Here is a 13,501-nt window from a genome sequence, read left to right as displayed (position 1 = left end):
AGGGCTATTTCATAATAAATGACAACATTGAGTCCCAAAAGGGGTCAAAATTCAAACTCATTTATTTCATGCAAATTCATTATCATTTCAAAGTTCAGATGGTGTGTCAATAATTCTCAAAATATTAGAGCGTCAAACCCTCAGGAACCATTAAAAAATTAAATTGAATTTTTGCTGTGTAAAACATAGCTGCCGTCTGAGGGGACATTTTTTAAACAATTTAATACACAACTTTGAAAGAGTATATGTAACCAACATTGGGTTCATACTTATTCATATTTAGTCTGTAATAATTGTTGTATGTTCCTTTACACTTCAGTGTCTTAAATATGCCAGTTTCAATATAAAACAATTAGTAAATTGATACTAATCCAGATAAATGGTGCAAAATTACTACATATTTTTAAGGATAAACTTTATCTTCACATGAAAAATTCATGAAATAGTCATTTTGTCCTGCCCAATAGCTACACTGATGCATAAGTGAGTATTCTCGTCAATCTGTTGTACTAGTCATGGAAAACCTAAAATAAAAGACCCCTCCTGTGTCATTTGTTCTGGATAGGACACATTTTTTAACACATAATAAAGCATACTTTAACTTTAGAAATAGCTGCATCAATACCGGGCATCAATATTATTGCATAAAAGATCCCCAGCATTTAAAATCCACTACAAACAGGGTTAATATTCTGGTTAAATTAGGAATATTGCAATTTTAGCTAACCAAGTTCAATGCAGAATAATATCATATGTGTTCTCAACAACTGGACAATAATTTGAACACTAAAGTGGTTTGTAAGCATAATTTGCAATAAAATGCAAAAATTTCTTGTAGGTTTGGCTCTTTGAAATTTTTATTTTTAGTTTGTTTACCAATTCATGGAAATGACATAATTGTGCTGGAGAGGACATTTGTTAAATTGCAAACAGAATCGTGGATACAGGCTTGCAAAAATGCAACAAATACCAAATCATGTGCCACCTTGGTAGAAGGAAGACCACTCTTCCTCTACAAATTTCACATTCTATGATATAACCCTTCTTATTTCAACATTTATTAGTAATTAACTTCAGTTCTGGAGAGGACAAATTTTTAACGCGGAACTGTGGTATCAAGAACAAGTGGTCTACTGTATGTAAAATAAATGAATTCCTCAATCAGTGCCCTGTCCCATCAATTGGTAATATAACACAGATTATACAGGTAGGGTAGGGGTTTATATTTCCTCTTTAATGTTAACAAAAATGGAGGCATGAATTGGAGAGGACACTCATTTTTTTTTTTTAACGCAAAATGCCAATTTTGCAAGAATCTACGGAATTTTAACATTTTTGCACCAATTTTCACCATTCAACTTGCATGATGTTCCACACATATCATATTTTCATTGCAACAAGCACATTGCCATAGAATGTACCTAATTTTTCAAAGAATTAATTCAGAATACATGGGCAAAATGAAATGGGACTCCAAAATTGGGTTAAAAATGTACCTTTTGGCAATTTTTTTATACAAAAAATACACAGAATTCTGTAAAAATGCTCATGTAGCTTGTAGTTTGTGGCATACTTAGAATTAAGTTAATAACACTGCATTATCACCCTAATTATATCAACCAGATATGATAAAAGCCATTTTTGTGAACGTGTCATTTATAATGAAATAGCCCTAAAGTAATACATAATAATCACATACATTGTACCTGCCAACCCCAGAAACCCCAAAAGTGGAACACATATTGCGCGGGAGCACTTGTGCGACCGAGCATATAACAGCGGGGTTCAGGGGCAAAGCCCGGTGGGGGTCGAGTGGACTAAGCCCCGAAGCCAGAGGGTTTTTACACCATTTTTGACCTGTTTTAGACTTTTTTGAAAAAATGCTTCCTTCATCCTAAAAAAGGGGTTTTAAATTTTCAGCTTCCTATACTATTGTACATGAGAGACATTCTTCAAAGTTTTTTTTTGCCTGTATAACATGGCCTACATGACCGAAATTGATATATAATGCGCAATATAAAAACGATGATTCATTAAATTTTGCTCCCACCCCTCCTTCAGGTATGTGGGAGGGGCCCACATGGGGAGGGGGTACTAATGTGTATTTCAAAGCTCCTGGCTTGTTTTACACTTTTAATAAAAAGTGCTTCCTTCTTCCAGAAAACATGCTTTAAAGTTTTCAGTTTCCTATACTTTTGTACATGAGAGACATTCTTCAAAGTTTTTTTTTGCCTAATAACATGGCCTACATGACTGAAATTGATATATATAATGCATAATATAAAAACAATGATTCATCAAACTTTGACCCCCCCCCACATCTCTGGGTATGTGGGAGGGGGCCCAAATGGGGGGTACTAATGTGCATGAAGAATACATTGTATGATAAAAGTAATTTGTAAAATTCAGTATGTTAAACATACAGAGTGATGTCACTACAAATTGGGACTAAAATAGTAGGCCTATCCCAAGGGAAATACATACACACACTTACCCACCCCCACCCAACCTCCCCCCCTCCACCCCAAGTCCACCCCGACTGACGGCCACACAAAGCCAAAGGATACAGCTAAAAGGTTCATATCAAACCTTTGACCCAAGTTATTCAATTTAATTTAGACTTAAACATGACTTGATATTAGAGTATACATATAGGCCTACACGACATCAGTCCAGCATCATCTCAAACGTCATCGTTCATTAATACACATTACATACTTCTTACTAAGGTAATATTCCATGGCTGGAAAAAGTGCACAATTTCCCGGGAACATAGTTGAGATTTCCCACTATTTCTTATGTATTTTTTTATTTAGAACTTGAAAATTTCCCTCCAAATCACAAAATTTCCTGGGAACCAGGTTCCAGAGTTCCCTATTTTTTCCAGGCCTGTAATATTCATTGAGGAAAAAGAGATGAGTTTTTGAACGCAAAACCTGATAACATGCAGGTCCGATAATCGACCAAAATGCATCAATTTTGGGAGTCTTTTGGGCATGAAAAGGTGACCACATGAATGTTAAATGAGTACCATTATCTAGCCTAGTCATCCAGTCAGGGTTCTAAGGAATTTTCATTTTAAAATTGGAAATATATGTGTCCAGAAAGAATCATCATTAATATTCCTTTTTTCTTGGGAAAAGCGGAACGTTCCGTTTTTACCGACTTTGAGGTTTAAAAAGTGTAACAGTTCCGCCAAAAGCGGAACGGTTGGCAGGTATGTAATCATAAATTAAATAAAATAATTATTAAAATACATCGTATTTTTATTTTTTCCTTCATACAAATATATTTCAAAGACTTTTAATGACTTTTTTTACTTTTCTACAAAATTTAATGACTTTTAATGACCTTAATGACCTTGCTTCAAATTCACTGACTTTTAAGGAATTTAATGACCGCTACGAACCCTGGCTATGTAAGGTTAAAAAGCCCTGCTATTTTTCTATCAAATTAAACTTTTGAACAAGGTTAAACTTCTTTTCAACTAACATACCTTTTATTCCGTTGAATGAGCTTCAAATGTTTTATTCCAGAATTCACATTTTTTAGCTATTTTTGATGTAAAAGAGCTTGATGCAAAACGGTACCAGCTCGAAGCTTTCGCAGTAGTACTAACGCATGTTGTATTAACTTTGTACGCAAGCATTTTGACGGTAATTTACGCTAGCAAATCATGCATTTTCAAGCACGTTTGACATCTTTTTACTGCATGACGCATTTCTGTATTTATTCAAGATGGAGAATTTATAAAAAAACGTAATGTATTCTGAGAAAATTCCCATATGTCTCAAATTTTCTGCAATTGCAACTTTTCACTCATTAAAATCATCTTTTCATGTGACGGAACTTCACGGAAGTGATGCTGATTTTATAAAGCTAAAGGTACGTTTCTTGCTTTTACGATTATTTTTTCGAGACGTTTTTCGAGCCATTTTCACTTGTTTTCAAAAAGTTGTTTTGACCTAGTTTTTACTCCACAATTTCCCCTCATTTATTGAAGCCATGCCTTCCTTCATCATGATCATGATTCTTGAATGATGATAGCAAAATACTTAAATTGCAATCCCTTGTAAAACCCTGTGGACCAGTGGCTAACATACTCGGCAGTGGGGTTTGACCAGACTGCCTTACTAGCCTGTATCATGTTTCAGCGAAAGAACGTCTGTAGTCAGTGTTCGAAATAAGCACTTATCCTCTTGTCCTCTTGTCCAAAAATCACTGGGGACAACCATATTGAGCTATGTACTTATCCCCTGGACAACCACTATATTTTACCTCCAAAGTATGACACATTTTGGGGACAACCAAAATGTAGTGAGGACAAGCAGAATTTATGCTTTAGTTATCCTCTGGATAACCTCCATATTTTCCTTATTTCGGACACTGTCTGTAGTACATACCTGTTTTTAATGACGTTGCAACAATGTTTCTATTGTCAGCAATAACACCTTGCATTCATACTTTTGAGTTTGTATGGAGCACGTTCGTACACATTATAAATTTATAAGTGAAATCAGAATATCCTGAAAGGAATTTAGGTATCGAATTGAACGACACTGACCTCGCAGCAGCTAATGTTTTCATGTAAACGTGGCATAATGTATACATTTTTAGCCTACGTTTCAGTATCCTACTATCGGATCGTTGAAACAAGAAAATCTCATTCCCCGCCTCATTCACTTAATTCACTCTGACACCTTCCTACACCACCAGTTGAAATAAAACTCAAAACATCCCGTGTTATTCCTCAAAACTACATGCACCTTCATTAATAAAAAATTGAAATCCTAGTAGAAATCCGTTATCGAAAATTGTTTGATATAAAACGTCAACAAAAGTAATTTTTCTGAAGAGTAGATACCGCGTGTCAAAATGGCGGCTCGCAGTCGCATCCCCTTCTTTGTACGTGTACCCAGGTCACGGTCTGTCTACGTGACGAACAGTCAGGGTCAGAGGACAGCGCAACCTGTCTGCTGCCATGCCGTAATATATGCGTGACGTGTGCACAACAACAGCCTAATATGGGCATAATGGCTCTGCCCAATGAACCATATACGGCGCTGTCAATCATCCTTATTCACAATCGCCTTTGTCGAACAGACTCTTACAGACTCTTACGCAGGTAAGAGCTCACGCTGTCCTCACTTTAGCGATTAGGATCGACGAGCGTCAGGCCGACACAATCTGGTTGTGTAGGAGACTATCATCGTGATGCCCACGTTGGAACCATTGGATTACGGAAGAAATATTCATTACCAGGACTGAAGCAAGTACCGGACATTTTTCAACACGGAGCTAGCGGAGATTACAACAAATTCGTCCAAAGGTAAGCTAAGGGTTGGGGATCGCATTTTTAACTTTGACTAAACTGTTTCGGAGTTAAGGCACGCTAAAAGTAGACCATTTTGGGGGCTGTATTTGGTGTACATGTGACGTTTTGAACAGAGTAAAAAACGACCATTTATTCGCTATTGCTGATACTCACCGAATCATGTACCAATACACAAGGTATTGGTACCGTACATGAGATCAGGTATAGGGTTTGACCCCCACCCTTTTTATTTCCCCCCACCCTTTTTATTGAGGCACCCTTTATTATACTGAAATTCCTGACCCCCACGCTTTTTACTGAGGCACCCTTTATACTGAAAATTCCTGACCCCACCACTTTTTGCTTTTTTCGCTATTTGTATGTATACATTGATGAAGTCACACACAATTTGGTTCGAAGTAAATCAAGTACGCCGAATTCTGCACCTATCATGATCATCACACATGCAAGTCCGATGTTTTTCTCTCCATTGATTATTACGTGAACAATGCAAATTTGATGTGAAAAACTACTACAGTACAACTGTATAATAAACATTTTAATGAATAAAGTACTTAATATGGCATTCAAATATTGTTCTTGTCATTCAGCAACTATATCCTACTTCTTCGCTGAATCAACATGATCAATTATGCATGATTAATGACGTCACTCATTCATATACAATGTACGATCAATGTAAAGAACAAACTAATTAAAAAAATACCACACATCGTAACACGTCAAGGGAAATCGGACATTTGCATATCACGTGTGTGAGTTTTGGCAGGGCTTCCGGGGAGGATAGGCCTATTATGGGCAATTCCACGTTACTCGCGTTACATTTTTGATAAAATCAGCACATTCAATGTCATATAAATACAATTGAACAAGGAGTTGGTTTATTCATCTTCTCTCCACATGTACTTACTGACCCAACGTATCAAATCACATAAACTTTAATTTTGTAAATAACTAGATGAAACATTTATTAGCAAAACTGTGATTGTGACTCACGTTACGAAAAAATTACACCTTCAAAATTAGGCTTTTACTTGTTCAATATTTCTCCTCAAACAAACAGCTGCAGACAAAAGTTTATACCACTAAGTAATTACCTTATATCTCAGCTGTATTACAGAAACAAACATCAAGTATATTTGAGATTGGTATTTTTAAAATGGCCAACTGTAGCTAAATTGGTGTGTGACTCAAGCACGTGACTTCATGCGTTACGCTCACTATTTTGATTACATGGTCCCACTTTGAAAGCTTTAAACGCGCTCAATTTCATTTCCATTGTGGTCAGTTTTACTTTAGCACTATAAAAATACTGTAATTCAGCATTAAAAAGGACCCTCCCCTCTGGGGTGGGGTGGTGGTGTGGTGGGGTGGGGTGGTGGTAATGGGGGCTAATGATGGAAATTTTAAAAAAATGGCAATTTGAATAAGAATACAATTTTCATATACATTTATTACATAAAATGCATTGAAAAACTGTATGGAAACATTCATATACACCAGGCACAAAAAGAAACTTGTCAGTTATAGTCATCCTTGCTGTTCAACAACCTGATCATTTTGGATTATTCTGAAATATACATTTTGTTAATTGGACTTTGCTTTCTCACTTGACACCCTGTTCGTAAAAAATTTAACAAGAAATGATCCCGACATACTCCTCCAAACCCCAAAATTAAAAGTTGCAATTTCAACGATTTTCAATGGGATGCATCGTTGTGTTGTACACAAGCACCACGGGCCGATCAATAAAGCACACAGTGTAACAGGCACAATTGAATCGTTAAAATTGCAACTTTCGATTTTGGGGGTTTGGAGGCACATATCTTGGTCAATTCTTGCTCGATTTTCATGAACAGGATGTCAAACGAGAAAGCAAAATCCAACTAACAAAATGTATATTTCAGAATAATGCAAAATTATCAAGTTGTTGAACAGCAAGGTTGACTATAACTGAGAAGTTTCTTTTTGTGCCTGGTGTATATGCAAAACTGATATAGACCATTTAAGGTTTGCAAAATGGGTTCCTAAACATTTTCCGTATGTGCAAAGAGGGGTAAGGATTTTTTGGCAGGGTGAGAAGAGGATCAAGCAATTTATGGCAGGCTGAGGGGGAGGTCTGCTTATTGCAGAGCCCCTATAGTAGCAAAATATAAAAGGCTGCCGCTGATCAATGTGGAACACATTCCTCAGACTTGATTTATTCATCTTCTCTTTACATGTATCAATCACGTGAACTTGTAATTTGTGAATAACTCTATGTAACGATGTAACATTTATTAGCAAAAATGTGGTTGTGATTTTGGTTACAAAAATTACCCCTTCCAAATTGAGCTTTTACTTTTTCAATATTTCTCCACAAACAAGAAGCTGCACACAAAAGTTGATACCACTTAATTACCTTTTACTACAGCTATACTACAGAAGCAAAGTACATTTGAGTTTGGTATTTTTAAAATGGCCAACTTAGTGCATGACTCGCGTTACGTTACATGACTGTTACACTCACTATTTGATAACACAGCCCAATTTGAAAGCTCTAAACATGCTCTATTTAATTTATATTGTGGAATTCAACTTTAAACATGTTCTTCTGTTCTGGGGTTAGGTGGAGAAACTGGGGTGGAATGGTGGTAGTGGGTGTTTATAATGGGTGTTTATAATGGAAAGTCAAATTGTGAATTTGAATTCACAGATGGAGACAAAAACGGTTTCCAGTCCTGCAATTTGTTAAGTGATGTACAATAATTATGAGTCCTGGGAGGGTAAAATTAGGAGGGAGAAGTTTTAGTGATTATTTATGGATTATTTTCTAGCCCTACTGTATAGAGAGCTGTATAATATGTGTGACTCGCGTTACAATATCGTGACTCGCGTTACATTGTGACTCGCGTTACCATTTTGAATAGTCTGTCTCTGGTGGTACAATTGTAGCAAACCAAAAACCTTATGAAATAATTATGAGTTATGACCCAAACCAGGAGGAAAATGAAAGGGAACATTTATAACCCTTTAGATTTTTTACTGCATTAAAAGGTTGTTTTTTGTGACTCGCGTTACATGCTTAACATTATACAGCTTGCCGTTCCATCCTGACCATTACCAACACAGTTTCCTAATTTTTTATTTTTTATTTTGACAAATTATGTATCAAAAAACAACACTATCACAAAAAAAAATTGTTTTTGTTCCATATATTAATGAAAAAAAAAATTAATTACTTTTGACTATCTGCTATTAACAAAATGTAGGAAAATACATTAAATCCTTCAAATCAATGAAAAAAAAATACTGCAGCTGATATTCATTTGAAAATGTCTATTTTGTTAACTTTTAAGGGTGTATAATCAAAATACATCATCAATCATTGCCAATTGCAAAGTTCATATTTTTGAAAAAATGTCATTTTAACATGGAATTGCCCTTATGTACATTGCGCTGGACACTCGTAAACAGGCGCTAGACACAGGCATCAAATGGAATTTTATCTTGCGGCATTGTATGCGGGTTTTGCCAATTTTTCTTGGAACTATGAAATTAGGCCCTCTTTAAGTGAAGGTACTCTTTGTTCATTCATCATTATAGTTGATATTATTAAAGTCAGAAAATGACAAGTAGAAGTACTGTAGTTGAAAGTTATTTTAAAGGAGAAAATTAGAAATAAAAATAAAATAATTAATTATTTTGAGATTGTCAATTTTGGACGCGGGCGGTAAACAGGAAACTAATACGAAGGGCCTTATTATAATTAAATTTATAGGGTACGGTACTAGACGTTCGCTTTTCGTATCTCTTTCCTTGTTGGAAAGGTATAACGTTGACGAGATAGGAACATGTACCTAACATCCGGGACCTACTCTGCCGTGTTTGGCTGAGTAACGGTACGTGAACACGGTCTTTTGTGCCTATGTAAATTAGTCATTGTATAAAGCTGTGTTTATACCCATAGGTTGGTCATCATCAGACTGAATCATTGTCGTTAACTGCACAAGTTATGTGTGCAATTCTAGAGAACGTTGACCGACAGAGGGTGTCAATATACGTGGTGTCGCTTTTGAAAATAGCGATTCATGCGCATGCTCAGCAGGCAAATACGACGGCGATTTAGTACACTGATCATGCGTGCGATTCAGATTTCTGCAAAAGCGATTGAGTATAAATGCATCTTTAGAAATGACTGGCGATTGTGTGTTCTCAAGTGGGTTTTATCATGTTAAAGGCCCATTCAGTGATTTGCTCATCCGGACGATCGTAAAAATCATCAAAATTCAGATTTTGGTACCTTTGTAATTGGCATAGATGTGCTAACATAGCCTGCTAGTGGTTCGGTCGAAAAGCCGTGTATTTTAGACAAAATAAAGCATTTGCATGATTCTGGACTTTTGATACTGACAGTACAAAAGTCCGACTCGAGATCGAAAGAAGCTCACTCTCCACGCACCAACACGCGTTGCATATTGTTTCTACTACTTATTACATCAGTAGCTACTATTTTAAACAAAATACACAATTTTAACAGCTTTTTATAAAACTGTTTTTCATATTTGAATTGACCGTTAGTTTGCCTCGGTGACCTTTATGCTGATTTTGTTTTCTACTACAAAAATTAAGCGCCTGTTTTAAATCAATTTAGACTCTACTTCCCCGTGTTAGAAACACTGGACTAGGAAGTTTTTCCAGTCGATTAATTGGCGACTGTACTGAAAATCTCGATTTTCTCGAGTCGATCTGAGTTGAAGTAGAAAACCTTTCTAAAACTTCTGTTTTTAGACTAATTTGTCGATGTATTCAGGGAAAAGTGGTTTAATGAAATTCTGTAGACTTATTCTTTATTTCTAAGCAACTCTGACAAATTTCCATTTTTTTTAATGTTCCTGTGAAATCACTGAAAGGGCCTTTAATTAGTGACCTGACACACATTTGTATTGGTTCGATCAAGCATTGATTTTTTGTACTGGATCGTTCAAGCATCTCCAACAAATTTTTCAATGTAAGTGCCTCTGGCCCTAGTGGAAGTAAAAACGGACACTATCATGGCCAGAGTTCTAGGGCTATACTAGGCACCGGAGTTTCGCGCGCTTTAAAACGGCAAAATGCGCTGGCCACTTTTCAAAATGCGCGAAAATGCGCCAAAAATAGGTCAAAATGCACTAAAATGCGTGATCCCCTGTTTTCAATGCAAAACACAAAAAAAAACATTGGTAAAACAATGGCATGTCAATCAATTACTTAACGACTTCGGTTCATTTCCAGTTTCTGGAAAAATAAAAATAAAGATGGCGACCATCACAAATCGTCGATCGAAATGTCGAAAGCAAGGCAAATTTCCCCACATTATGCTTGGTTTAATGATCGTTATTTGTATTTTGATGTACATAAGTGAAGTTAGAACCAATATTGCGTGAATTTTCTTGTAAATGCTGCCGATTTGGGGCATAAAATCGTAAGTTTTAACTTTAAGCTTATCGATGGGTCAAAATCGTGAACATTCTCGATGGAACCCAAAATGCGCTTTGGACACCCAAATGCGCGAAAATGTGCGCTTTTGCGCGAACCGCGCGAAACTCCGGTGCCATACGGTACTGCAACTGCAAGTTGGAACAAGCCGGCATAAGCCGCACGCTTTTTATTTTAATCCCACGCTTTATATCATTCCACACTTTTTACCCAAAAAGTTTAAACCCCCACGCCCCACAATGATTTATTTTCAGAATTTCGAACCGGCACGCATAAAATTAAAAAAGCGTGGTCCGTGGACTGCCGAGTATCAGTATGGGCTATTTTTTTATAAAGTAGCCACTGCGGGAGCCCCTGGTCCTGCGCTTCGTCTTTCCCAGCCTGTTCTTTACTATAGCCCATGAGCCACACCCACTGAACAAAAACGATTTTTAATGACAATTTAATGTTTCCGCATTCCGGCTATTCATCTGCATCCTCATCATGATCATACTGTCGAATTCCTCACCCTGTTTGAAATCACCAACCACTTGACGATCTTCTTCGGCTGCATTTGCCTTCCTTTCTAAGCACTGCAAAATCAGCTTTTTCTTCTCTTCGTCAGTTTTGCACTCTCTCAGAGCTGCGTACATCAGATTACCCATTTTTGACGGCAGAAATCAGTAACTTTAAAGTTGGAACTACTTCCTAAAATCAGCTGCACCAATACATGTATCGATCATGAATAAAATGACATATCGATTTGATTGATTGATTTGATAGATTAGTCGACTTTATTTGAGGGGTACTGTAAAATAAGGAAATCTCTGCATATTTTGTCTGGGAAAAAGAATCCGACTTTGCACAAAAGACATACTATCTTCCCTATCGAATGATCACTTTGAACAATTGAGTACTGACTAATATCACTGTTATGAAAACAATATATTTTTCTAGATATTTTTATAATTATTTTGCCCATATAATAATAGAGCCCCTGAGCCAGGATAAAGCAGTCCAATCAATTAGCGCCGCTTATCGACGAGATTTTGCCATTGCAAACTTTTTTTGTGAAACTTTTCCCCAGATTTTTAAGCTTTCTGGATTTTGATGAATTTTATGTTTGGTTTCTATATTTTGCTTAGAGCTACTGACCCTGCTGACAGTTAGAAATGAACTTTCACGTGCTGTATGAACAAATTTGGCTGTCTGAACAGAAGGCCCAAGAAAGGCAAAGTTTGCTGAATGAAGGTAAGTAAGTGCAAACAGTTTAGAATTTTAATGAAATCTTGGTTTTTCATGTTTTTGAAGCCGCTTGTTTGTTTGTTTGTTTGGTTGGTCCGTGAGGGACACATGCTAATCCATGGGAAATCCATTAGACTATGCCATAGTCGATTTTTGATAAATAAAAATGTTATTAATCATGATGAACGCATTCAGTTGAACTCGAAATTATACTGATATTTAGTAGGCCTACATCAAAATACTAGTATAAAATGGTTATGAAAAAGTTTAGGATATATAATTATATTTGTGACAGTAAAAGTAAAGTATAGGCCCTACGTAGGCTTATATTATTGAATGCAACATATCATAATGGCATAATTATAATGACACTTCAATACTGAACAATTCTAATTTTAGAATCTGCCAGTTTATTATCCGAAAAACCGACTATGGACTTTCACTTTTAAGCAGAACTTTACCCCGGACTCACACACTGTCAATCATACTTGTTTATCAATAAAATCTAACCACAAGACTAAGCATGGTGGTACAATACGCGCTAGATGCATACGTTCATCCACCAGCACAAAAGCGCCGCATTCCCTAGATAGTTGTGTACCATGTATAGTTATAATGGTACCAGTGCAGCGTCGGGAGGATTTAAACAATAACGAGATCTGGGCGACCAATCACAAGCCAGATTCATTTTTAAAGATGCATTACATCATCACCAATTTTAGTTAGGCCAGAAATTGGCCTAACTCTCAAGGCAAAGTCAGTAGTCCACTTGGGAAGCTAACAAACAGAGGGCGACGGTGACTGAAAAGATCAGTTGTGAAAATCTATCAATTGTGCACTCATTAATTAAATCAGAGTTTTAAGCTTAAATGTAATAGCCAGAGTAGTGCACAATTGGCAAGTGGACTACGGAGAAGTCTAGAAATCCATGGACCATTCCAAGCTCATATAAAAAGCACAAGTCTGGATAGCCAGTGCATGACCCATCCATGCCCCGGGGCCGGGCATCCATGATGCTGCAGTGCAGTTCATGATGTTGATAATGTTTACAGTTGAATTACACACAACATCACACATGAAATGAATACACGGGAAAAGAAGGGGTCGAACAAATTTGTTATATTAATGTCTTGGCATGGTGCTTGGGAAACACATGAACACATGACTAGCAACTTTATTAAAAACACTTGTTTTGTGTGTGATGAATTTGTCCCACTCATTGATTGCATTTTCGGCGTTCGCACTTAAAATCATTTTCCTGTGAGCGCGTCCAAAATTGAAAATCTCAAAATAATTAATTATTTTATTTAAATTATTTCTAATTTTCTCCTTTAAAATAACTTTCAGCTACTTCTACTTGCCATTTTCGCCATCTAAAATCGGACTTCTTTCCATATCCCTGTCCCGTCATATCCGGATGGCATCCCTTGAATTTAGTAGCCTCTGACTCTGAGCACTAAGGATTAGCCTGGCTTCGGCTGAATG

The 13,501-nt window shown here is 36.6% G+C and overlaps 2 protein-coding genes across 4 annotated transcripts in view; one reads left to right on the top strand and one right to left on the bottom strand.

Annotated features, from left to right (window-relative positions):
* Nucleotides 1–11,510, bottom strand: part of LOC140147986 (NHL repeat-containing protein 2-like) — a 29,217-nt gene extending 17,707 nt beyond the window's left edge. Inside the window, 1 exon segment of the mRNA XM_072169806.1 lies at nucleotides 11,301–11,510. Within this exon segment, the coding sequence (XP_072025907.1) occupies nucleotides 11,301–11,436 (136 nt within the window). The 5' untranslated portion in view covers nucleotides 11,437–11,510.
* LOC140147989 (coiled-coil domain-containing protein 172-like) overlaps nucleotides 1–13,501 on the top strand; it is a 55,486-nt gene that overhangs the window by 19,988 nt on the left and 21,997 nt on the right. The window contains exons 1-2 of one of the 3 annotated variants that reach the window (XM_072169810.1): nucleotides 5,116–5,329; nucleotides 11,917–12,022. In XM_072169810.1, coding sequence (XP_072025911.1) covers nucleotides 11,944–12,022 — 79 coding nt within the window. In that variant the 5' untranslated portion in view covers nucleotides 5,116–5,329; nucleotides 11,917–11,943. Of the gene's footprint in view, nucleotides 1–5,115; nucleotides 5,330–11,916; nucleotides 12,023–13,501 lie in introns of those variants that run through there. The other 2 variants (XM_072169811.1, XM_072169812.1) reach the window with 2 other exon arrangements.

The sequence above is a fragment of the Amphiura filiformis genome, chromosome 3, assembly GCF_039555335.1.
Source record: "Amphiura filiformis chromosome 3, Afil_fr2py, whole genome shotgun sequence".
Taxonomy (NCBI): domain Eukaryota; kingdom Metazoa; phylum Echinodermata; class Ophiuroidea; order Amphilepidida; family Amphiuridae; genus Amphiura; species Amphiura filiformis.
Note: the sequence above shows the minus strand (reverse complement) of the source record. Positions and strands in the feature narration are given on the sequence as shown.